The sequence below is a fragment of the Trachemys scripta genome, chromosome 1 (genome assembly GCF_013100865.1).
Source record: "Trachemys scripta elegans isolate TJP31775 chromosome 1, CAS_Tse_1.0, whole genome shotgun sequence".
Taxonomy (NCBI): Eukaryota; Metazoa; Chordata; order Testudines; family Emydidae; genus Trachemys; species Trachemys scripta.
This window is the reverse complement of record NC_048298.1, coordinates 322,466,262-322,493,752: the sequence shown is the minus strand read 5'-3', so window position 1 is coordinate 322,493,752 and position 27,491 is coordinate 322,466,262. Positions and strand designations below refer to the sequence as shown.

The 27,491-nt window shown below is 43.5% G+C and overlaps 1 protein-coding gene across 1 annotated transcript in view; it reads right to left on the bottom strand.

The window, feature by feature from the left end:
• Positions 1-16,494, bottom strand: part of LOC117871233 (metabotropic glutamate receptor 5-like) — a 156,378-nt gene extending 139,884 nt beyond the window's left edge. The window contains exons 1-2 of the mRNA XM_034758992.1: positions 16,246-16,494; positions 4,916-5,796 (exon numbers count right to left, since the gene is read on the bottom strand). Of these exons, the coding sequence (XP_034614883.1) occupies positions 4,916-5,594 (679 nt within the window). The 5' untranslated portion in view covers positions 5,595-5,796; positions 16,246-16,494. The remainder of the gene's footprint in view (positions 1-4,915; positions 5,797-16,245) is intronic.
• Positions 16,495-27,491: the final 10,997 nt, after the last annotated feature.

The window sequence follows — 27,491 nt, the reverse complement described above, 5'->3', positions numbered from 1 at the left end:
TGGGTCACAGCATAGAGGGGGTTTGGTGGGAGTGGGTAGGTTGGGGTCAGGCAGGAATGTACCCAGAGCAATCAGTGCAATGGAGCTTTTAGACAGCAGTACAGTCCATAGGCAGCCCTAGGGAGGCTGCCGTAAGACAGAGCAGCTGCATGGGTTGCTTTAATGCATTCTGGGAGTCATATCAGCTCCCTACCCTAAATCCAGGGGGTGAAAAGGGGATATGGAGCTGGCTCAGTTCTTTTCCTCTTTTGTAGACATTTGAAACCTGCCAGTGAAACAGCCATCACTGGTCAATGGTCCACGAGAAAGGATTTTCATGCCATTAGGACCCTTTACGAACTGCCCACTGGGCATGTGCAATGAATTTTGCACAGGGCTTTCACCACGCTGGTAAAGTGTGCAGTTAAAGACGATGCACAGTGGGCATGTGTGTCTGACTCATTTGCCTGTGTGCTCAGTAGTGACAAGGGCTGAGACACTTGAGGAACTCTGCAGCTGGAGAAAGAGCACTGACATGGTGATACTTTGCAAAGCCAAGTGCTTTAATTCTACTGGAGATTTCCTATGAATACATATTGGCTCATCACCCACATTCATTTTAGGAATACAGGATTCATGGTTGCCCAGTTCCTCTCTATCCAGCCAAAAAGCATAGTTCCAAAATCTCACTCCAGCATCACACGTTTAATGCTGTTTAACACGGTTTTGTTGTCCTTTTTAGCTCTTGGATGATTACTGTTCAGAAATAATTGTCCTCATTAACTTAAGCCTTCACTCTGCAAGATTATTAATACAAGACAACTTTTATTATATGCAATATCAGAAATGTAGCCATCAGGAGAGTCTACTTTTATATGTAGTTCCTCCAATAGACAGAAACAACAACCTACTGATTTAGAGGCACTAACCAATGCAGATCTGACTCCAGCACCATTAGGATTAGCCAAAGGTGGCTCACCAATCACTCTTGGTGCATGTGAACACTGACGATTTACCTGATATTCGCTCTTTCACTGTTTATGTAAGGAAATAAATTGTACTGTCAGAGCTAGGGAACTAGGCTGGGGCTCAGGAGACCTGGGTCTAAACCCAGTTCTTCCAATGATCTTGAGCAACTCACTTCTCTTCTTTGTTTCCCCTCCTACCTTATGTCTATTTAGATTCTTGGGGGAAGAGCTAATCTCTGTGTGCTTGTATAGCACATGGCTGGAAAATAAGTAATAATATTTTCCCTCCACTTCAGGGATTACTGGGTGAAATTTTATGGCCTGTGTTATGCAGAGGGTAGGCTAGTGGTACCTTCTAACCTTAAAATCTTTTAATCAGCCAGGATGGACTTTCCCTTCACTTTCCTCCCTGTCCAGGTCCTCTACCAAGGGCAGCCATGAGGTGTAGGATCTCTGCCTCCTGGGGATGGAAACATTCCCCCTCAGGAAGTCAAGAGATTGCGTGTCAGGGCTCACGGTCCCCTGCCTATACACGTAGGCAGAAGGGAATGAGTGCCGACACTTAGGCTTACAGAAGATCCTGAAGGAGGGGCTGGGGGCTGCCATCTCAATAGTTAATGCGCGGGGATCTTGGATAAGATAGCAGTTAGGCGTAAGAGTGGGATTTAGCATTTTTACTCATATTTGAAATAATAATAATGGGTGTAAATCAATAGGTAAATGTGCAAGAGTCAGGAGGTTTAAAAAGAAATAGAAACTAGGCGAGGATGAGTTACAGTTAAAAAATAAAACCTACAAATAACTAGGTAGACAGGTAGTTGGGAATAGTTTAGACATATTTTTAAAAGGGGAAATAACAAGGCTCATGAATAACGTCACCCAGATCTATTTGCATGTGTGTGTTGAATCCCTTTTCTCCAACCTTCATCTGTGTTTTGTCATTTTTTTTCCTCTTTGGGACAGCAGCAAGTGTTTGGAAAGTGCCCAGCACATCTGAATGAATTCCTATTTCTATAGCCAATTTTAAAGCCAAGCTGTTAGCATTTTATGTTTATTTGTGGAATTCTGAGGCTATTCAGACAGAGAGGACATGCTCATCATCTGGATGTGACATCAGAGGGTAGGATCCCAATGTGTGCCTCTGATTCTACTCTCACCCACTCCCACTGCAAATCAGGAGTACCTCCAATGACATCAATGGAGCTACTCTGGTGTAAACACGGTGTAATCAGGCCTTGGAGGTTTCCACTTGGCAAGATCTTTGTTTCCATGTAAAACACCCCTATGGAAACACAGTACTTCAAATGTTAGGTTCTTTAAAACTGCTTTGCAAAAATTAACCGAACGATACATTTGAACAGTGAGGATCTAACCCTCAACTGGTGTAAAACAGATGAAGCTCTGCTGAATTTCACCAGTTGAGGATCTGCCCTTAGGCTCTAACAATTCTTTCCAGATTAAGCAAATAAAAGTCCTTGATGTTTCCTTCTATGCTTGTGGATTCTTGTTTACTAGAGATTGATCATAAGATAAAGCACAGCATTCATTTGAAACATCTGGAAATCCAGCTCTCCGTCGGTGGTTACACTTTTTTGTGGGGGAGGGGAGGTTAATTATTATTTTTTAGTTCAGGTGGTGGTAGCATCCAAAGGGCACAAGGCATTTTCCAACACAGAGGAAGACAATCCCTGCCCCAAAGAACATACCATCTGAAAAGACAAAACCAGACACAAATGCAATTTGCAAAAAGGCCCAGATGGTGAGCAGCCTCTGTGTGGCCAGGCAGGGATGGAAAGACAAGCAAGAAGCTTCCCCACAACCTTTCTTGGGGCTACTTGCAATAACAGGACACCGAAAAGTGGACAGGGAGGCTTCTTGTTCAACAATTAATGGTTGGCACAAACTGCATTCCCTTATCTGTGCAAAGAACAGCATTAGGAGACACTGGGCATCTCTCCAGTGATGCTCCACACCACACCCTATCCAAGGCTTTGGCTTAAAGGCCACCATCTATTCCATGTGTTCAGGATGGCGATAAGCAAATATCTTACTAATTACACATTTGGTGGTTGTTGGGTCCCTTCTTCCCATCCCCAAACCCATCCACCCCCCTTGTCTCATCCACAGCAGCGATTTCTAGCTTCAATCTCAGTGTCCCGATGCCCCTCATTCCCAACATTCAACCACCGCTATGTAACCACCTTCTGTGGTAAGATTATCAAGGGATGCATGTTACTGTCTGGTCTATGTTGTGTGTCTATGATGTGTGGAGACAGACATCGACACAAGCTCAACTCTGCTTGTGTTGGATGTGTGACCTTAAAATGGGGACGTTGCACGTGCAGAAGTTGGAAGAGTTAAAAAAGTGACATCATATGATAATATGCAACACTAATATATCACTTATATCCTCCTCCTTTTTAAAATAATGCTCCCAAGCTGATATTCACACACATTTTGTGATGGGAAGGTCCGACGTGGAGGTCACATGGCCCGTAGCAGCTTCAGCGCATGATATGACGCTGTGTGATTTATACTCTGTTACATTAAACTGCTAATGTATTCATGCATACATATCTGAATAAGACTGCAATTACTCATCATCCCTCATGAGCAGGATGGAAAAATTGCTTTTAAAAATCTGCATATAAGTTCTAAGACAGTTTACATTCACTAGGGTTAATAGTCTTTTAATACTTAGGTCTAAGTCCTATACGATGTGTTATAGGTATCAGCCAGAGTAGAGGAGGTCACCACACCCATGCATCAGGTCAACATTACCCCAAAAAGATGGGTAAAGTGTCTATCAAAGCACCAGATTCACAGTATGTGTGTGGGGCAGGGAGGGTGGGGTAAGAGCTGTTGACCAATGGTTGTGATAAAGCAAATAGAACATCTGCAGACGTGTTCAACACTTGCTGGGAAAAGAAATATACTGTTCTTTTGGACAGCATGCTCACTACTACACATTTACTCTACCCCATGCTGTAAGCACTGTGTGACCAGTACTGCCACACCACTCCCACTCTCTGGTGTTGCTCAGGCATGTAAAAGCAGGGCTTATACTGGTTTGGGCTTGCTTTTCCTCTCACTTACCCCAGTGTAGTAAGCCAGTGTAAACCGTGGAGGTATCAGGCTCTTTTTCTCATTTGGAGTCTACCTTCACTCCTCCTTATCCCATACTTTTACTGCATGCACTTCACAGTTCAGTGTAAAATCTCTAATCTTGGAAGAAACTTAAAGGAAGGAGAGGCATGTAGGGCACAATTCTGGCCTGTTACACACCTGCATGGAACATGGGAGTGTGACAAAGGTGCAAGAAGACTCTTCCCACCCATCCCCAAATGCAGAGGAGCAGATATAGGTCAAAAAATTGACCTAGTGGTCCATTGAATACTAGAGAAAGGTCCTAGAAAAATGTTTTCCTTGATCCTAAGGAGATGTGGTCACTCAGAGCATTGGCCAGGTCCCCAAGTCTCTTCTGCATACACTCATACTGGCATCAAGCGCCAACGAGAAGCATGTGGCTCAGCTACTATCACTGCTCTCCCATGCCCCAGTGCAGCTCATACTGCTAAGACCAGAATTACCTCCCTTAGCAGTTGCCACCACCATAAACATAATGAATATTCTAACTGCTTTATTGAGTAGTAGCTACATTAAGCTAATTACCCAGCCAATTTTTAAATGTCACCTGAAGGACTTCAGGTAAGTGATAAATGATATGAAAAACACATTTCACACTGTGAAACTCTGGATTTCAAACCTTCTGTTCAATCAATACCAGCCCAATGTCACCGAAACACATCAAGTGTATGAAATTAATGTTTAAACTAAAGTATGTAATCCACAACATTCAGAACTAACAAGTTAAAAAAAAAAGAGACAACACTATAACCATCTAGTAATTAACTACCGACTGCTTGCAATTCAAAATCATGCTTGGATGAAAAACGCAGAACACTTGCCTTCAGTATGTACAGCAGAAACATAGGTCCAGTTATAGCGCTTGACAATGTCCACCATAGCTCGAGCTTGCTGTGCATCAGATGGCACGACTCTCATGAAATACTTGAACAGAGTTTTGTCACTTAGGTCCATGCTCGTGGCAGAATAAGCAATCTGAGGTATATTGAAAAGCTGCAACAAGTTCTGGACCTGGATCGCTACTGAACTAGAACCAGGTCCAATGACGCCGACAATGGGTTTCTTGGAGCGGATAGATGTTGAAGATCCATCGACACAGCGCACTATCCCCTCTTCTTCTTCGGATGAAATAAGAGAGTCCCTTATGAACTCAATGCTTTGCTCCAGAGCCACGGCAGAATGCCAACAAGAGTCCCTTATTTCACAGCCTAGCGTGATATTTGGCAACAGTGTTGGGTCCAGATTAATTCTGTCCAGGGTATGAAGCATCGCTTCCACTCTCTGTATGCCATATTGCTCCCTTACCTCTCCACATTTTCTCTCATGGACCTTGTCAACAGTTGGCTGATGGTGGACAGAAAACAAAGCTCCAATGATAATATCACCAGGCATATGTGCAACCACCCTTCTTTCATTGGACTGTGCAGAAACCAAAAACCCAAAGTTCCCACTGGCATCTTCCTTCGATAACAGGATTGCAAGGAACAGCAAAAGGACCATCTTAGGAAATAGTTTAAGCTGGTAGAGACAACATGATGGAATAAAACGGAGAGTTGTTAAAAAGTAGTTAGAGAATCTTTTGGATAAAAAGAGCAGGAAGCTGATGGTTACCCAGGCATTTCCACCTATTCTCTAGGGAACCACCATCGTCTCCAAGGGAACAGCTAGGCAGAGCTGCACATGTGATCATAATCTTCATAACCTTTAAAAAAAAGATACGGGAAATAGCTTTAAAATCAGTTGTAAGGATGTCTATTCCCTCTGCTGTCAATGGTGATAACAACACATCACACATTTACTTTTTTCATTATCTTGCAAGCTAAAAAACCTTTTTGTGCTTTACCATTTCATTATGCTGGGTCAGGTCCTCAGCTAGTGTAAATCAACAGAGCTCTACTGAAGCCAGACCGTTCAAAAGGGATACACAAAAAGCACTTTGAGGAGCTAATTTCTAAGGCACAAATGGCAGTTAATTCCCATTAATGGCAGTTAATTCCCACTGATGTGCCCTACTTCCCATTTGTGCCTTTTGGAAATCTCCTCCTTTACCTTTCGAACATTTGAATATTGTAATTCAGAATATACATATGATGCACAATAATATACTCTGGCCCATGTTACGCTCTCCATTACACCAGTATAAATCCAAAGGAACTCCACTGCCATCAGACCTACACTGATATAAATGGGATCAGAATCTGGCCCTTCAAATTTTTCGCAAAACTCAGCTGGTTCAAAAAAGGCTATAGATTTCCATTGACAGACAGATTTGAAAACAATCACTTTTGTTAGCAACTACTAAGTACCTCATTTTAATTAATATCCACATTATTTTTAAATACACCTCTACCCCGCTATAACGCTGTCCTCGGGAGCCAAAAAATCTTACCGCGTTATAGGTGAAACCGCGTTATATCGAACTTGCTTTGATCCGCCGGAGTGCACAGCCCCTGCCCACCCCCACCCCCCGGAGCACTGCTTTACCGCGTTATATCCAAATTCATGTTATATTGGGTCGCATTATATCGGGATAGAGGTGTCCTGAATACTCTGTATTTAGTCATAGATGTAGTAAATTAGTCCTAATATCAGACTGGCTGAAAGGTGTTTCCTTGTTTTGCATCCATAGGTCAAATTCACCAGATGTAATAAGTGCATGCAATGCCACTGATTTCTGTAAGGTTGAACCCACCTACACCAGTGATAAGTGTAACTCTTTGGAGTATAAACTATTTATACAGATCCCCATGATAGAAAATCAACAGCGTACATGAAGTGCAGACACAGTGGTGCACAAAACATTTTATGCACTCCGCACTGCAGACTAGAAAAGAGCTGCATTTGATTTTTTTTTATTGTTGCTTTGGTACTTATTTTTCATTTATCATCAAAGATTTCATATCCTGGTCAGCATAGCAAAGTCACAGGGACTTAAAAGCACTCAGAACCTCACAGCAGGTGCTTAGAACATTGCTGAACTCTGTTCAAAGAGGTCTCTTACATGCCCTGATCCAGCCAAGACCGTAGCACATTTTAGGCACTGTGCGTTGTCCTGTTTGTGTCAATGGGACTATTCACAGCATGTAAAGTGAAGCACATGTGGCTCTGAAGGCTCAGAGCCAGTTAGGAAAACCACATACCCAACCCCATTAATAATGAGCTAACTGTAAATTCTAGACCAGATTCTAATCTCAGTTCCATTAATACACATCCACTGAAGTGAATGGAATTAAGGACAATCGTGGATCAGACCAATAGTTGAGTCCAGTCCAGTATCCTGTCTCTGACAATGGCCCATACCAGATATTACAAAAGAAGCTGCAAGAATGTGGTATTAACACTGGTGTAACTGAGATCAGAATCTAGCAAATTCCTACCTTATCACTCACAGGTATATAGTTCAAGCCTGTGCCACAATGAAGTTAAAGCTCATAACACTGAAAGCAACAAACACATATTCCAACACAAAAGACATTAGTGTCTAAGGATAACCAACTTTATTTGGACATTTTATCCTCACGTCATGTTTTAAAGAAGCATTCTAAAAAACTATTTGCACAGAAGTACAGACATGCAATGTTTAGCTGAACATTTGCAAATTAATTTCTTCAAAGAGGGGTGATAATAAAATAATACTGAAAATAAATAGTCCTTGCAATTTTCAGTATTAATAGAAAGAGCTAGCAATGAAATACACCTTGCAAAACTGTTGTAAATCAGTTTAACAAGTGCTTCATAATCTGTGAAGACTTGGAATATCACTATAACAATCCTCTGCAGTGAAGCAATAAAAGTGATGCAATTCAGGTTAACTAGTCTCAATTTAATTACAGAACATTGCTACTACTTATCTTAGATCCTCCAACTGTTTATTGTGTGCCTCTGAAGACAATTCAGTATCAGTTGTAAACTGGTTTTATGGATGACAGATCACTCCAGGGTACTTTTGTAAATTATCAGGACAGATTAAAATCTTACACCATAAATTAATTGAACTTATTATAACGTTTAACATGTCTATTTCCCCCTTTATTCCACTGCAAGCCCCATTATTCAAATCAGCTGAAGTTTGTAAACTGTGTTCAGCTCCTCGGGTAGCAAAGCATTATTGTTAAACGGCCAAATTCTGGCCCTGGCTCAGAGCAAGGCGGGAAGTGCAATTATAAAGTGCTGCTCACCTCCTGGCTCTCTGGATAGCTGTGTACTCAGCAAACAGAGCCAGTCTGAGTATTTTTGGATGAGCTTGTTTAACAATGATTCTCCACCAAATGTATCAAATTCCTGTGTACCGTTATCACACCAGGGCCAGCCCAATGCAGCCAGGCAGGTTAGTGACATGATTCTTTACATTTCCAGCTTCAGGTAACCAACTCAATTTGCATACTATTCATATGAAGGGGGTGTCAGATTGGTAATGTTTGCCTTCCTGGGCCCCAGAGTGCAGAAAGTAGAGTCCAGCCATCTGTTCCTCTCAACCCCAGTTTACATGTATTTATACTGGTGTTCATTTGCAAAATTATCTCTGCATGGTAGAGAGCTAGAAAACAAAAGCTGAGGTTCTCCTTTACATTTCCAGTTCACCAAAATCAAGGGGACCCCAGGCTGAGGGCTTCATAGGACCCAAAGGCCAACGGCTCCATAGGACCCAAAGGCCAACTCTGAGAGCCCTCAAACTCTTTCACTCCTCAGAGCCAGGGCCAGAGAGCCAGATTCTGATCTTAGTTACATCAGAGTTGACAGTTATTTCAGTTACACCAGCGTTGCTAAGTGACAGAGTAAATTTACTTGGGAATTTACCCACCTCACTAAGAGAGCCAGCAGAGTCACTTGGGATGTACATAGGACAATGATCTAAAGCCCACTGAAGTCAGTGGAGAGACTCCCACTGTCTTCCATGGACTTTAAACCAGCCAGTGAAATTACATGGATTTTACACTGGCATCATTAAGTGCACCAGTGGAGTTATTTAGAATTTACACCAGCGTTAGAGAGAGATCATCTGTCTTTGCAGGCAGGGCACTGAGGGATATCATCAGGGTCAGCATGGTGAACATCCCAACTTGGCTAAAAAGTTCTCCTCGGCTAAAAGATAGTTGAGCAGAGATTCAATGGGCTGAGCATCCCGCTGGCATTTCCTGGGAGACGTCTCTAATATAAAATCGAGCAGGGGACCCATCAGAGTGTCCAGGTTTGAAAGCAGTGAACTCTTGAAGAACATGTGCATAGTAAAGGATTGGGAACTGCTGTTAATATACCTGCACTTATTCTTCTTCAGTGATGCACATGCAATCCAACAAACAAAACACTTAGGGTATGGATCTGTTTGCCCACTAGTTTTACACTGGTACAACACCACTGACTTCAAGAGAGTCACTCCCGATTTATTCCAACATAAGAAAGATGGAATTACTGGTGTATGCCAGTTTTTTGGACATGGCCAGGAAAATATTGTAAAAGGCAAAAGCTATCTGCCCTCAGTATAACAGTGTATATAATGTATGCTGCACACTGGAATCTGCAACCACTAAAATATATGGTGGAAACAGAACACCTGCTGTCTTGTCAGGAATGAGAAACATTTTGCATGAGCGCTTCAGTTGGTGTAAACTGGTACGCTCCATTGAAGTTAATAGAGCTACCCCAATTTACTCCAGCTGCGTATCTGATGGAGCACACAGCACTCTGTATTGCCTCCCTTCTCCTTTGACATGTACCCTGCGCCCAAACCTTCTAGAGAGGTTGGGAGACAGGAATGTGGCCATTATGACATCCTAGGACTCCCTTGTGTCAGAAGGAGTCCTCAGATATCCTTATATATAGGGCAATATTCCAGCTGTTTTGTGCTAAGGACAGAGCCTAAAAGCACGGTAAATTAACATCTCCAGCACTGTGTGTGTAATACTGCATCATTCTAAAATGATTTACTTGAACGTGAAATACTAAACTATCTGAAATTATAATTGGTGGAGAAAAAAAATAACAACAATTAAGTGACTTTGCACTGTACTTCCATTCATTTAATCCTGATTCCTCAAAAGCCACTAGGAGTCTTGAACATTTGCTCTTTCTTCACAACATGAATTGTGGGGAGTTTATTTGGTGGGGCATCTCTGACTTCCTTTGCTTTATGCTCCAGCAGAAGTAACTTTGCTTGAGTCTTTACAATGTAAAACATTTCCTATACAAATAGCTCACATTATAGCAGAGCCCACTAATGATGGTAGTGTTAACAGCCTGCCTGCTTTTCTATTATACTCCTCTGTTATATGGGGTTGTCGTTCACCATTACTCATGTATAATCTCAGTTAGGGACTTTTTTTTAAATTGTTTGGGGGGAAACTGATTTGGTCCATTTTACATTAGGAAAACAAGAAAATCATTTTACTCCTAGGCAGTTTCTCTACAGCTCTGTAACCTTACAGACAACGATGCCTATTAGTTTTGTAATGTCTTAAGTGCCTTTGAATAATTTTTTAACATTTTTAAATGCCTAAGTTATGTATGACAGAAAATCAGTCTACTGTGTATGGGCTTGATCCTGCAAGGTGATGAAGGCTCTGGGTCTAATCCAGCAAAGCACCTAAGAACATGCTCAACTTTAAGAACAGGAGGAATCCCTTTGATTCAATTGGGTACCTACCTAAATTTTCCTGGATTGGGGCCAGAATGCGGAGCACCTGGCGGGATCAAGACTCATACGCAATGACAAATTTCACTCAATATGTAGAAATACTCTTCATGCATGGATCTGCACATTAAATGCTTCCTAGGCATACATATACACCAAACATAACTGCTTCACTGTCACCCAATTGTTAAAACAATTACATTAATTTAAAGCCTATCTGATTTAAACCAATAAATTCTGGGGAACTCAAAGTTCAGGATTTTCATCACATGGGAACTGAAAGCATCTGAAAACAGTCACTGATGTATTGGCCCACAAGCCCAATTGTGCAATTCTTGCACAGGCAAATCTCCCACTGAAATCAGAAAGAGTTTGGGGTGCCTAACAGAATAAAGATGTCTATGCTCTGCACTATATAGGCAGAGCATTTAAACTTGGGTAAGGAGTGCAACTTAAGGATGATAAGATTTAACTCTGATCTCCTGTTTTTTGTTGGCTGAAGACGATCCCTGCACATTGAGACCAAGTGATTTTGGGTGCTGAACTGGAGACACGTTAACGGGGCCTGATTTGCAGAAAGTGCTGAGCACCCACGCTAGGAAATCAGGTTCCTTTAGGATGTCTCAGGTTGGGCATCTAAAAATTGAAGCACCCAAAATCACTAGTTGCTTTTGAAACCTTGACCTATATTAACCAGGTTATTTTGTGTTTAGATTTCAAAAGCCATTCAACTTTAATTAAAAAAAAGGACCAAAAATCAGAATTACCAGCCATTGAACTAATTCACTGTGAATTCCAATGGGCTTTGGGTCATGCCCTTTAAGAATAGATTAAACTGCTGTACACCGAGGGACAGGAAATGAAAACCACTATGTAGTTCCATTTACAAATATTAGGACATGAATTGAAATTTAGAGTCAAGACCATAAAATCAGAAAATGGACCAACTTCTAAATACACATTGTACCATCATAAAGGATTATACTGACTCCTCTAGTATTCTTTGATCTATAACAGTCCCACACAGCTCCTTTATCTATTCTGCATTTCTTTAATTCTTTGATACAGTTTTTAATATGCAACTAAAATTCCAGTAAAACGCCAATGATCTTTAGAAGGCCCCACAGTATATATACAAGGTATTACTGTTATTAGCAAAACCCTATTACATTGAATGACACAGAAACTAATATTTCCAGTGTGCTTTCAACTATGCTTAATGATTTTATTATTCACAATACCATCAGACCCAGAAGAAGTGATAAACAGAAAGCAAGGGAAAGTGACAACTGCAGAAGGCATCATAGCAAGTCATTATGCAAGGGGGCATGAAGAGCATTTCCATATTGCCACTTTACTAAATTAGCAGATATATGTCAAAATATATAAGTACATAAGAGGCTAAAGCACATATTTAGGACCCAAAGGGTGATTGCTTTGCATTTAAAATATAAAAGCCAAACAAAACTATTACAATACCCCCATCCACATAGCACAAACATTACTATCTAAATGTGTTTCTCCTCTGTGAGGCGCTATTGTAAATTACAATTGAATGTTTTGCAATATAATAATACACTCAAAGATAAAAGAGACCTGCTAGGTTTCCTAGTGCATCCCCACTCTCTTTTCAGGATTGTTCCCTGATAGGTAGTTTCAAGTGCTTTTTCTAGCCTAAATATCTCAAGGGATGGAGATCCCTTTGGAGAAGTGATACCATGGTCTAATAGATCTCACCAATGGGGAGTTTCACCTGATAGTCAAACTAAATTTTCCTTCCCTTTTACATGGAGCAGCTGCTAAGAGCTGTATCCTCAGTCCAGTCAATTCTCCCCAAGCATTAGAAGGAGCTGTCTGTGGTCCTTAACAGACTCCTAACAGTTGGACACCTCCCGAGACAGATACTCAGCTGCCAGGCCCCAAGCTAGGGATTTCAAGAGACAAGTTAAGGACTGGGGAAATGGGGCGGGGAACCTGTGTTGGTAACAACTCTGCCAAATTGGGCTACAGGTTTTGAATTGTACACACACATAAACAGGGGGTTATAAAGTATAGGGCAATCTTACCTACAGGTGTAGCCAGCTATAATATACTTCTATACACACGCATTTATGTATTGGTTCTTAGATCTAGCTAGATCTCTCTATCTGGCCTCGTCACGGTAGTATCTGAGCGGCGCGCAATCAGCAGTGGATTTTGGTAACACCAGCGGTATCATCCCCAAGTATTCGCTGGGGGTTTGAGAGCAGGTTGTGTGACTTGTCCCAAGGTCATGCAGGAAGTCTGGGGCTCAGCTGAGCACTGAGCCGCTCTCTCTGGAGAGCAAGTCCATTGCCTTTTCCACTACACCGCCCCTCCTGCCCAGGGAAGAAACGCCACCCCTGCCGAGCGGAGCACCCAGGTCATTTAAAACTAGGGAAAGCCAGGTATTGAGAGGTTCCTTGTCCACCTAATCGTGGAGGAAGGTCTCGCTTGCAAAGCCGCAAGGTAACTAACTGTCTGGTCCCACCGCCCATTCCCCACCCCGCGTGCAGAACACCACAGCCCATGCTGCCCGCAGAGCCATGTCACTACGGAAGCTTCCCAAGCAGACATACCTACAGTATAGCCAGGCCATGTGTAGGAGAAGCGCGCTGCATGGCGCTGCTCCTCTTCCTACCCCGCTCACGTGCAGTCTTGTCTTGCTTAGAAGCCATGCGATCACGGCACGGAACAATAGGGGGAAAGGGAGGGAGATCTGCTGGATACGGAATTCCTTTAGCTGCAACGGGACCGATACACCCCCCACACACACACACACCCCGGCCGAATTACCTTGTGGATGGCAGCATTCGCCACTTGCGATGGGGTGTCAATAGTCAAGACGCGCAGGCAAGGTGCCCCCTGCAATTGGTAACCCGGCCATAGATAGCAAATCCTATCGCAGACCTTTGGGGGGCTTAAAAATCCTCAGGTCTCTTTGGAGAGGTCACCATCCGGCAGCAGCGCCTTTGGCCCCACTTGGCTAGCACTGTCACTCCTCCAGCGGCCAGCACATCCTGTTGTCTCCCGATCCCAGACAGACTCTGAGGACCGAGTATTTCCTCCCCCTCATGCCATGCAACACGCGGCTCCCTCACTGCTCACCCAGCATTGCCACTGCCTCGTTTGCAAGAGGCGTCAGTGGTTTCTCTGGATCAAAAGCAGCTGGATCTCTGCTCTCTGCTCACCAGAACCTCTCGCTGCCCAAACCTAGCAGGACAGAGCCTCCTATCCCCTCCCTAGCACCACATACAGACTCCCAGCGTCTCTGGTTTGATAACCGGTTGGTTTTTGAATCCTTCCCCCTGATCTGAGTCCTTTTGCATTTCGCACTGCAGGGAAGTTGCTTCAGGTGTAGGAAGGTTTTAAAGGCTCCCCACTCAATGTATTCCAGCTCCCCCCTCCCGCTTCCCAACAGGGCTAATTCGGTGCCATGCATGATACCGGGGATGACCCAAAGCCATGAATCATGTATCTCTAGAACCTTCTTCCTGAGAGCAAGTAGCACCTTAAGCTTTAGATATAGACATAGACCCCCCCACACACACACACTGTACATACAGTGTTTTCTGCGCAGAAATAGCTCCAGAGACGAGTTTGCCCCTATTGTTTCGGCTGGCAGATACCTTATTTCTCCACAAAGTTTTACACCCCCCTACAGAGACCGCTGCAGAGTGGAGATTGGTTTCTGGTCAATTTCTTTCTTGTCCTTTCTGGTTTATCACACGGAGTCCACACCTGAACCCTACCGCGTTTGCGGACGAGGCATGGGATGGGGGTGGGTGGGGGGGTGAAATTTACATGCAGAGAGATTAGCATGGTCTTCATCGCAACTTTTTAGTGCCACCAAGTGGCACAGATCCCTCTAGGAGCCCAAGCAGCGAGACCGCTCTTGGCTCTGCCTGATGCTTATTTGAGGGGAGAACAACATATTTTTTACAACCAGATTTCCCCCCCCCCCCCCCCCCCGCTGTGGTGGTCCCCCACCATTGTACGCCGCTGGGTTAGACAAGGCCTCCCCGGTGAAATGGGGGCAATACCACTTCGACAGCAGCCCAGTGTGACAAAGCCAGACACAGCCAGGCGAGCAGCAGTGCACCGGCCAAGGGCGAATTCAGAGCTGCCAACTCTGATGCCAGGATCCGTGCCAGCTGCACTCTCCTCAGTTCCCCTCTTCTCCCTCCTTTATCCCACCCTCGCCTTTCCCGAGAACAGGTATCCCCTCCCCCTCCTACTGCCTTCAGCATCACCCCCCCTTCCCCGCATGACCCCTGAAACCCGCCCCACTCCCTAGCGGCGCTGGAGACGGACAGCCTTTCATCTCCTGCTGCGTGCCCTGGTACCGCTCCCCTCTGCCCCTCGCCGCCCCGCTACTTCAGCGCCCTGCGTCCCACGCCTCCCTTTATTGATCCCGCATGCTCCGCAGACACATTACCTGCGTCCCCTCCTCCTTCACTCCGCGGCTCTCATCAGCGTCCTCTGCTCCCTCTCCTTCGCTCTGTCAGTGTCCCCCGCACCTCTGCGACTCCGCAGACCCCATCGCATACCCCGGGCCCTGCACCACACACACACTCCTTTCCAATGCTTCTGTCTTCGTCTATCCTTTTCCGTCCCCGGCTTCCCTGCAGTCCGACCCTTAGCCACACACACACAAGCACAAACACGCTCACCCCCAACAAATTCCCCTCCTCACCCGTCCAGCTGCACCTTCGTGCAACAGTTCGCCTGGGAACACGAGCCCGACAGCGGGTGTGTGGTTACGGGGAAGGGGGGGGGGAGCTGAGTCTCTACAAACTCAACACCTCCCAGAGCGCTGCGGCAGCAGCAACAACAACAGGGGGAGTGAGGTTTTTACTCACGAAAGCTTATGCCCAAATAAATCTGTTAGTCTTTAAGGTGCCACCAGACTCTTTGTTGTTCTCTTTATTCCAGGCTATTATGTAAAAATGTCATTTAAGTAATAGCTGATCTGGACTTTAGAGGCTGCTGCTGGGGCTGACTATTTACCAGGACGTCGTTGCAGAGAAGGATTAGCTAGTGCATCCATTTTATAGCATTAACATACTTTTGCTGCCGTTCCCGCTGCTCCACAGCCTGGGTTTGTGCCATTCCCGGCTCTTTCCACTCGTTGGTTTGTTTTTGTTTTTGTTTTTTCCCCGTCAAACATTATTCTCTGCGAACACGAGGTGACCCAGATCCCGAACAACAACGGATCTGCACCAGCCAAGCGGGCTGGGGATGCTGGTCTATTGCACGGACACTACCTCTGATCTGCGCCCGAACCCCGAGCACACCTGTCCGGCCAGGGGCTACTTTCTCAAACTTGCTCTAGGGGGAGAGGAGGGCATGGGGGGGGGGAGGGAAATTGCTGCTGAAGCCCAGACCCCCTCTCCCCCCCAAACACACCCCATAGCCCCTTGATAGGAGGACAACACCCCGGCCCGATGATCCAGCCTTCAGGACACCAAAGACAGGAGATGGCTCAGGAAGGTGAGTGCTTACCAGGACTCCTCCAGTTAGTCCCAGCCCACTGGCTGCCCCTGGGAGACGGCACCGGCTTCACATTCTTCCAAAGCTCTCGCCGGCTCCTTGCAGCAGCAAACGCACCGGCAGCGGCAGCAGCCAGTTCCCTAATGCAGAAGACACCGCGCGCCTGTGTGTGTGTGTGTGTGTGTGTCCTAGCACGTGTTTCCTCCAGCCTGCTCCGGAGCGCAACTGGAAGGAAGGCGGCTGCCAGCCACACTGTTCACACCTGCTCTGGAGGTATCAGGACTAGCCGGGCCCACAGGGCTGGCACAACAGCGCCCCCTCGCGGGGCACGTGCCTCCCAGCTCTTGCCCCCGCCCTCCCTACTTGCGTGGGGCCAGCGGGGAGGGACATCATCCTATTCTCCCCTCCTCCCTTGTCTTTGACACCAGCCGGCGCGATTGATTTGTGAAATTCCTAGAAGGTCTGGAACCTGTAGCCACCGATGAACAGGGTGGCTAATGTATTTAGCAAAACCAGAGATGGAGAGAGAGGGGGAAGGGGGGGGGGAATAGGGACAGATAGGGATCAAGGTGAGGGAAAACGAATTTCCTGTCTGGAGCTGGGAAGTTATCCGGTGCCTGGGTGTCTTCCAATAAGGATTTTGGGGAGGGGGGCTTAATGGAGGGATTTTCCTGGTTCCACTGAGCAATCACTGACTACCTTTCTCTCCCTACCCACTTCCCAAATACTGTTCTTACACTACATTTATACAGTATAAATATAAACAAGCAAGAACAGAATGCATCCTACCACCAAATGAGACCTAGGCATCTGGATTTCATTCTATTAATTTAGACGATAATGTAGGATACACAGTATATTATATATAACATATATATATTATATATACATTTAAACACATATGCTTAATTTGTGCCAAGTACACACACATCTATAGTACTATATTCTTATTACTATTATCATTACGCGGGTGTGTCATTCCATGTCAGATTCCCTTGCCTGAGTTCAGCATGCCAGATGCTTGTAGCAGCTGGATCAAAGATTAAAACCTAGCTGAATAAAATGGATGGGGGTGGCCTTAGCACTTGTATTGGTTATGCATGCTATTAACCATCTGATAAAGCTCCCAATAAAACTGGCTTGGTGGCTTTGCAAACAAAACCAAAATATGCTGTATTTAAATTTGCCCCACCTTCTGTATTCTACAAGTGGGCTACTCATTTCTCTGTTGGCACATATTCTTATACAGAATTGTCCTGTGTATGTTCCAGATTCTGTATATGTTTTAACAATATACAGTGGAAGTCATCTCCCTGCAAGCATGTAGTAATACTATCTATAAAGTGATAGTGAATGAATGAAAATTTAAACACATACACAATGTATGTATATATAGAAGCATATAGGACAATTAATAATATTCTAGTAGCACCAACCAAGTTCAGGGCCTCATTGTGCTAGGCACTGTACAAACACAGAGTAAGAGGGAGTCCCTGTTCTGAAGAGCTCACCATTTAAATAGACAAAGGATGGGACAGGAAATGGAGACACTGAGTTGCACCAGGTTACACAGGCTGAATCAGTAACACAAACCAGGGCTTTCAAGTTGCAGGCCAGTGTCCTGTCTCCTGGAGCCCAATATCTCTCTGGAGCTACACTGGAGCCGGGAGTGCAGCTTCCAGCCCAGGCAGACAGACTCACTAGCTCGTACGCTACACATAGCCGTGTGGATGTTGTGGCAGGAGGGGTGGTACTAGCCACCCAAATAAAAGCTTGTCTGATGCTCAGTATTTGTATTTGGGTAGCTGGCCCATGCTGCAACCTCCACACTGCTATTTTTAGTGTTCTAGCTGGAGCAGAGCTAGAGCTTGTCTGTCTGCTCGGCTGTAGGCATGGCCCCCCGCCTACCAGAGGGTAGACAAACCCTCTAAGGCCAACATTTCTAGGGCCAACATTTTAGAAGTGGTCTCTCACTTTTGGTCCCTCCATTTCTGGATGCCCAACTAGAGATACTCAAAATTAAATAGGCACTTTGAAAGATTGCAAGATGACTTTTAGGTATTTTTTCCCCCACACCAGAGAAGTAGTTTGTGGAGGGAGAGTACAGAGAAGATGCCCTGGGGTATGGCCACAGGTGAACTTATGAAGAGTCATTTTAGGAAAGTGAATGGTGCAGAAACCAGTTTGCAGGGACTCTAATTAAAGAAGGATCAAGCTCATTGTAGGGTGTGTGTGTTTTTTTTCCAGGCACCCTCCTTTACCCTGATTCCAACTTTTCTCTTCCTAGAGAGCCACTTTCACTTCCCGAGTGGTGTTAATGAGCTGCACCTGCCACAGAGTTAGCAGAAACTCTGCAGCATTCTCCCAGGTTCTACATCATGCTAATAGGGGTGTTCAGGGCTACTGGGACCTCCAATGTAGGGTGTTTTGCTTTACTTAGAGTTTCTAAATAAATGTCAAATATGATTTATTATTAATTATTATTATTATTGGTAAGTAAACTATTTTTTCATTTGAATTTTTCAAATTTTTCAAATGTTGACAAAATCAGATAAACATTTGTATATTTTCATGACTTTTCTTGTTTTTCCACTAGCACTAAATATTACTATTATACACATGCATGTATCCATCCACATTTATGTTTATTTTCAACCACCGTTCATCCAAAGAAGCCAAAGCACTGTTTACAATTTACATACAAGCATCACTTCTCCAATTAAATACAACTCAGAATGAGGATTAGCCACGGAAAGTTTTGGTTATAGGCACCACAGCAAATCTCTACATTTAGGAATTTGCCTAGAGCAGACAGGACCTCAGTTTAAAGGTATCACACACAGTAAAATGCGTGAAATTCACTTGTGGATCTCAGACGGAAGACGGGCTAAGCTCCTGGGTTTCCAGGAAGTTTCAAGCTTTGTGATTAGATGGCTAACGCCGTTCTCTCTGACCCAGAAGTGTGTAACTTGGAGCTGTGATACCAATTAAAATTATGAAGCTGATTTTCCTATTTCTGCTGAAAGGTTTCAGATCCAAGCAGGGAGCTCTTAACAGTCACGGTGAAGGATGAAATGTCCTGAAGCTCCCAGCTGTGCAGCTGTAACAAATTCACATACTAGAAGCTACCATCACTTAATGATGAGGGACTAGTATAAAGTCCAGGAATTGTGGATGAAACTCTAATGCTAAGTCCCATTCTGTTTTTTGTTGTTGTTTTTTTTACTGCTACATGTGCTCCTAAGTGGCTCCCAGCATTGCCCCTTCTGATGAACAGGAGGGAGAGTTGAGGGCCCAGTTTCTCCATTGCCCCAAACTGCGTGAAGGTATTTACACCAATGCAAAGTGAGAACGACTCATTACCATTATGATTCAGTCCTGTTTTACACCCACTTTGCACTGGTGCCAATGAAACTCTGGTGCAGGGCAGAGGAGAATCTAGCCCTGGGTCTTGAGAGTAGGTTCGTTCTTCTCTGGGGCCCATTGTCTTAGTGGGAGTTTTGCTCAGTCAAGGACCACTGGGGAGAGAGATTAATGGCAGAGATTCAGGATGCTGAGTCTATTTTATTTGTAAAAGTGGCAGGGGAAAAACAGGAATCAGTTGAGCTGTGTCCACCAGTAGTAGTTGGTACATCAGAGGACTAGGAGGAGAGAAAACAGATTACATTCACCTGTTCGTGGAGAGGCAGCTTCAGGACTATGCCCCACTTAAACCATCAGAATAGGGTGTAAGTGGGCCATGGGGGTGAACATCATCCTAAATATATCCCAAACCTTTTCTCCATGAACGAAGATGGTAAAACATCACAGCAAAGCTACAAATAAGTCATTCCATTTGCAGAATCTCAGTTGAAACGCTGATGTTTCTATCCCCTTTTGCCAGAGAACCTCTCCCTCAAACATGGTGGTCTGATCCACTCCCAAGATATTTAAATGCAACTGGACAAAGGACCAGTTTGTGGGAGGAAACAATCCTGAATTTGCAAGGACACAGACTAGATCAGTTCTTAATCTGTCAGCCCACAGCTGGCTGGTGTTCACAAGGTTCTGGATCCACTTCTTTGCTTCCAGCTCTTTCTGTAGTTGTACAGGCGCCTCATGGAAAAGAGGAGCTTGAATATTTGTAAAAGTGGCAGGGAACACAAAGGAAGAGTCCGTTTAGCTGCCTCTGCCAGTAGCTACTGGTATATCAGAGGAGGAGGAGAGAAAACAGGAGTCACTCTCAAGAGGCAAAGACGCTAGTAGAATAGTTAAAATACGGGAGAATTGTTAAATATTACAGTTATTTGTTTCTAGTAACATCTTCATTGTGCTATTGTACACATAAAAGAAGGCGCAGTTCCTATCGTGAAGAAGGTACTATGCTTTCCTGGCATTGCTTTCCCATCTAGCAATTGCTGTAGCTGCCACAGAATTATCAAACGGATCGAGAATGAAAGTGGAGATTATTCACTAGATACTATGTCTCTTCATATGGGTTCCACTCTATGAAAAAGTCTGAGGACCCCTGAACCAAATGCGCTAATGGGGTTTTCTATCTGTAATTTCTAGTGGGATGACTTCTTAACAGTCAGCAAGCTCCTAGATTTGTGAAATGAGTTATTTCATTCAAGAGAGGAATGACACAAAAACAGGATTAATAAATGAATATACAGTTACATATAGCTGCAGAGTTCCCATCAATATATAATTGAACAGAAAGAGGCATTAGCAGCCTATTTGCTTACACAATTGCAGCAAAGATGTATTCAGGACAAGCTTTGTATTGTTTTCCGGGTAAACCCTGCCTGCCCATAGATCACAAAGCTTAGTCTGCCAATCCCGGTACCTTCTCACAGTAGCTAATTTCAAATCAAGTAGGTGCACGTGGGTTTCATTTGTCCTTATGATTGCCCGTGTCCACGGAGGAATTTTACAACTGGGTTGCTTCCCTTAGGAGGCTGGGTGATACCCTCAAGTCTGAAGTTGCTATGTTAATACAGAAGGGATGTCACGTAAAACCATCACACCTCATTTATATTCAATGTCTCCCCAGTCTCTCTTCCAGTTTCCTCATCTAAGGCCATGGTGTACTAGGCAGTGTGCCCAGAGGTTGATGGTCTGAAACTATCTGCTACTAAAATGCTTTGCTACTCAGATGCCATGGTGAGAGTAGATAACTAGATTAATAGAAAGGGGGCGTTCAGTGGGATGATGGCACCCTGGACATAAAAAAGCGCCTGTGTCTTTCAAAAGCATCGTATGTCAATTATCTTAATTGACAGCCATCTGAAGTATCCTGTTTTTCAGCAATGGTCACTAGCACTGATCAGAAGAAATGTAAATTCTTGCTTCTCCCCTTGTGTCAAGTTAACTGCCAGGTTCAGCTTTAAGTGGCTCCAAGAGAGCTAATGTGCTATGGGAAGACTCTGAGCTATTTGTTTGTCTAACCTAATCTAGTGTAGGGATTTATCATGTGCCTACCACCTGTCTGGCTGACAGAAATACTTACCTCTGCCTGTGCGCGCTGAGGTTCGCCGTATGCTTTCTGACCTTCAGAAAGGATCTAAAAAATCCCAGTTAACTCCAAGAAGTTCTCGCAGCTAGTTACACATTTGATTAGGATGAAATGCAGAATCTAGAGAGAGAAATATTCCTGAGAATGCTGTTTTAGAAGAGAGTTTGATGAACCTGCACTTGGATAAAATAATTTAAGCAAAACCAGGGGATCAGAAGGTAACTTTGTAATATTTTAGTACCAGAGCTGAGGGTTTTGGTTTTATTTTTTGGTTTTGTTTTTTTGGGGAGGGGGAGGAGAGGTTATATAAACCACTTTTTGATTTCATATGAATTGTCCCTGTATTGAGCTTTCATCTTGGTATCAGAAAAACAAAGTCATAGAATTTAAGGCCAGAAGGGGCCACTCAATCATATAGTCTCACACCCTGTACACCACAGGCCACAAACACCAGACCAAAGACTTGCAGCCCACAGGAGAATGGACGATTATGTGCCACACACAAAGAAGAGGAGGGACTGAGGTGCACCCATGACTGAGATGCACACAATGGCAGGGAATTGATTAAGTGAGATACATCCAGATAATCCTGGCCACTGACCCACTCTCACACCGTGAAGAAGAAAGTGAAAAAAAAACCAAAGTCACTGCCAATCTGACCTGGGGGGAAATCCCAACCCCACATGTGGCGATTAGTTTGACCCTGAGCTTTGAGCAAGAACCAACCAGCCATGCACCTGAGAGAGTGCTCAATGCCACCTTAGAGCTCTGGGCCACATTGTCCAGTGTCCCGTCTCCAGCCATGGCCATCCCTGATGCTTCAGAGGAAGGAGATTTTTTTAAAAAGCTCCCAGGATGCATGGTGTGGGGAAGGAAATCCCACCCTGATCCCTGCAGGCGCTGACTGAAACTCTGAAACATAAGCGTTTATGAACATAAGACATAAACTAGATGTAGATTCCTGCCCCATACCATCACCAAGCAACCCCATCATACAATCACACTCCTATGTTGCTCAGCTCTCTCTGAAAACCACAAGTTGTTGTTCCAAAACCTCACAGCCCTCATGGTTAGAAATCTTCTTCTGATTGCCAGCCTGAAATTTTTCATGACCAGTTTATATCCATTTGCTTTGTGACAACATTGTCGTTTAGCTTAAATAGCTCATCATCTTCTCCGGTGTTTACCCCTTGACATATTTATACAGAGCAATCATATCCCCTCTGAGCTTTCTTTTTGCTAGGCTAAGTAAGCCAAGCTCTTTCAGTCTCCTCTAAGAAGATAGACCCTCCAGTTCTCTGATCATCCTAGTAGCTCTTTTCTGCACCTATTCCAGTGAGACTTCATTTTTCTTGAACATGTGTCACCAGAATTGTACACAGTATTCCAGCTGAGGTCTTACCAGGGCTTTGTATAATGGCATTAGTACTTTTCTATCAATTGGAAATGCTTTGCCTGACACATCTAAGGATCACATTTTCCTTTTTCACCACTACATCACATTGGTGACTCAGTCATCCTGTCATCGACCCACACACCCAGGTCTCTCTCCTCCTCAGTGGCTTCCAACTAATGAGCTCCCAGCTTGCAGCAAAAATTCTTATTATTAGACCCTAAGTGCATGATGTTGCACTTTGTACTATTGAGTTTCACCCTATTTCTGTCACTCGGATGGGGTCATCCAGATCTTCCCGTATAATATTCTGATCCTCCTGTGTCTTGATGATGCCTCCCAACTTTGCATAATCAGCAAATTTAATTAGCACACTCCAACTTTTTGTGCCAAGGTCATTAATTAAAAATATAGAATAAGAATGGTCCCAAGACCGATTTTTGAGGAACTTCACTAGAAACCTCCTTCTATTGCAATAATTCACCCTTCAGCACAAACCGTTGCCTTCTCCCCTTTAGTCAGTTCCTTATTCACCTTACTATTCTTGTACTGATTCTTATCTTCCCTGATTTAACTAATAATTTCCTATGAGACAGCAGGTCAAATGCTTTCCTGAAATCCAAGTATATTAGATATACTGCATTTCCTTTATCTAAAAAAATTAGTTATTTTCTCAAAGCAGGAAATCAGGTTAGTCTGTGATGATCTACCTTTGGTAAACCCATGTTGCATTACATCCCCTTTATGCATTTAATTATTCTTTCTTCTAAAGCCTTGCATACTGCTATGGTCAGACTAACAGATCTGTAATTGCCTGGACCATTTTTTCTCTTTCTTAAATATAGTTACAACATTAGCTATTCTCCAGTCAGAAAGTACTACCCCCGAATATATAGATTTATTAAAAATCCTAGTTACCGAACTAGCAATCTCATGTGCTATTTCTTTCAGTATTCTGGGATGGAAATTAACTAGTTCCCCACCCCCTGATTTGAGTGCATTAAGCTCTTCAAGTTTTTCTTCCACCTCAGATGTGGTAATTTCAATTTCTATGCACTCATTTTCATCAGCCTTCCTGTCTTCATGCACATGTTCTATATTATCCTTATTAAAACCAAGGCAAAGCATTCATTTCGTTTTTGGGCCATACTTAGATTATCTTTAATTTCCTTCCCATCCATGCTGCATAGTGGCCCAACCTCATCCTGATTCTCTTTTTATGTATATAGTTAAACAACCTTTGTTGTATATAGCTAAACAACAAACAATTATTTATATTAATTTCCTTGAACTAATTCAGCTTTACTTATAACAATTCTCACTTTATTCCTATATTTTTTAACCTCTATGATGTAGCTTTCTTTGCTGATAAACCCCTTTTTCCATTCCTTATAAGCTCTCTACTTATTCCTAATAACCTTTTTGAGATGGTTATTCACCCAGCTGGGGCTGGAGCTTTCCCTACAAGTTTTTCCCCCTTGCTTTGGATGCAAATTTCACATAGTTTTTGTATAGTGTATTTGGAGAAATTCCAAGCCGCCTCCACATTTAAGTCCATGAGCTCTTCAGTCAAGTTGAATTCTTTAACTAATTCCCTTAATTTCACAAAATCTGCCCTTCTGAAATAAAAAAAAACCCATTTGATGACCTTGTTTTGATTATCTTTCCATTTTATTTAAATTCAATCAATTCGTGATCACTCAATCCAAGGTTATTTCCTAAAACCAGCACTATCATGTACTCACTACTTACCAAAACCAAGTCTAAAATTGGATCACTTCTTGTTGGTTCGGTGACAATTTAATGAAGAAAACTATCATCCATTACTTTCAGGAATAACTGGGCCATGCCAGCATTAGCAGCATTTATTCTCCAATTTATATCCAGGAAGTTAAAGTCTCACATTATCACATAATACCTAACAGTATTTATCTTGCTAATAATATTAATGAGATCTCTATCCTTATCTGAGTCTGACATCTATAGCAGACCCCTACCGTTATCCTAATAGAACCTCTTTTACAAGCCTTCCCCCAAACCAATTTTGACCCAGACAGATCTTGTTTTCTCCATACTTTCACTTCTTATTTCTTTACAGTTTACTACGTTGTTGATGTATAATGCTACCCCACTACCTTCACCTTTATTCTTATCTCTCGTAAACTGCACATACCCTTCCATGCCAATATTCCAATCATGACTGTTATTCCACCATGTTTCTTTAATCCCTGTAAAATGTAGTTTGACCTCCTCCACCAGTAGTTTCAGTTTCTCCATTGTATTGCCCAGACTCCTTGCATTCATGCACAAGAATTTCATTTGGTTTCCTTAGATCTCACCCAGTTTTCTATCTGGATTAGATGTAGTCCTTTCACTAATTGTAATACATACTTGATCACTATTCCAATCAATATTTGTACTTTCTTTCTCCTTGCTATCCATATTCTTACTCTGCAGTAACCCATTATTCCTTACTATATCTTCATTTAGCTGATTTTCCTCTTCCTGTGTATTGAAGCCAGGCATGGAGATTACATAAGTCTCTTTCCCAACCTTCTCCCTCATTTCCTTGTTTAAAGCCCTTTTTATCAATCATGCCAGGCTTGATCCCAGAAAGTTAATACCCCACGTACTCAAGTGGTCAGTCAGTCAAGAAGAATCTTCTTTCTGTGTATGCCTCCGAATGGTCGATCATCCCAAAAATCTTCCTCATAGCTCTAATCCTTGAGTCATCTGTTGATCTTTATTATCTTGTCATGCTTCACCCTCCTTCCCTAAGGACTGGAAATATTTTTCTGAGGATCACCTGAGTTTCCACTTCTTTAAGTGTCTTACCCAGCCAAGTGTGGTCTTCCTTGATCCATTCCAGTGGGAATCTAGTAGTGTCATTCATCCCAAATTGTGGCACAATCATTGAATTTTCCCCTACTCCTATCAGGATCCTTTTCAGCCTCACGGCTATCTCTCATCTTTTTCCTGGCAGACAGCACATTTTTCTCTTCTCCAGTTATGGTCTGGTGACAGGCCTGTCAGTTCTCCAGAGTATGGAGTCTCTGGTCATATAGACCTGTTTCTTCCTGATGTTGGTCTGAATCTGTCTTATGTTCTCTCTCACAGTCCCTTGTACATCATCCTCATTTTTCCTAGTCCCTGGCTAGCTCCAACATGTCTTCCTCTTTCTTCTGCAGGGGCTGGCTTCCTTTCTTTTCTTCCCCACCACCCCATCTTCTGCCTGTCTCTCCTCCTCATGCCCCAGCACAGGAAACCTGTTACTCAACTAGATTTCACCACCACTAGCTGTTCTCATTCTCTACTATGCCCTTCTTCCCTGACTCACCCTACTCTTCTGACAGTCTGCCCTCCCGGTACTTTTGATCAACATGTATCTGCAAATCTTGAGTTATCTGCACAACCTCCTTTCCTGCATTATTCCTTCAAATTCCCATCTGAATTTCTTCCTCCCCAGCTGAATTGCTAATACTTGGATCTTCTCTGCCATGAGTTCTATCGGGTGACATTTCATGCATAAGTAGCTTCCATCAGATACACATTCCAGGATGATGTACCTCCCACATATTCTACATCCAATCATCTTCTTTGTCTCCTCTGATCCTCAAGTTACTTCTATAGTGCTGCCTCAGTAGACACCATTGTCTTCTTTTCCTAGACCCTATTTCTAGAAAAAAATACAGGGAAAGGGAATAAAATCCCTCTCCTACCCCTCCCTGCCCCAAACTCCCACTTACTAACTCCCACAGAATCTCTCCTGCTAGCTGTTCTCTGTTCCAATGTTCTCTAGTGATGGCCTTTAAAGCTAACCACACTTGGTTAGCACTGAACCCTCATTAAGGGATATCAGCAAGCACCAAATCAAGCCACACACCTGGAACAAATCACCATACCTTCAGAACACAAAATCACCACTCTCCTCTCAGGCCAAACTCCCCCAGAAACTCCATTATTAGCTGTTAGCTATTTGCTGCAACAGAATAGCTTGCTTATGTTTTCCAGCTGATTTGTGGAGGAGGCCAAACACTAGCTGTACCTTGAAAGGGCAAAAAAAGAAAAACAGTAGACATGGCAGACCTACATACATGGCCACCCACTTCCAGGAGGTGTACCAATGTAAACACAAATTGCAGATGTGATCTCACTTGGATTTTAAAAAAAATCCAAGAGCATCTCTGATTTGTAATGTCAGTTTTCTTTGGAACATTCATGTCAGCTTGTTGCAGTAAATGGGGTAGACTTTGCCACAGGGACACAGCCCACAGAAGGGGTGGTGCATAGTTGCATCACACAAGAAGCATTCCCAATGAGGTAACGGAGACTCCCTGCTTCTCACCCCTTCGTGCTCAAGGGTAGTAA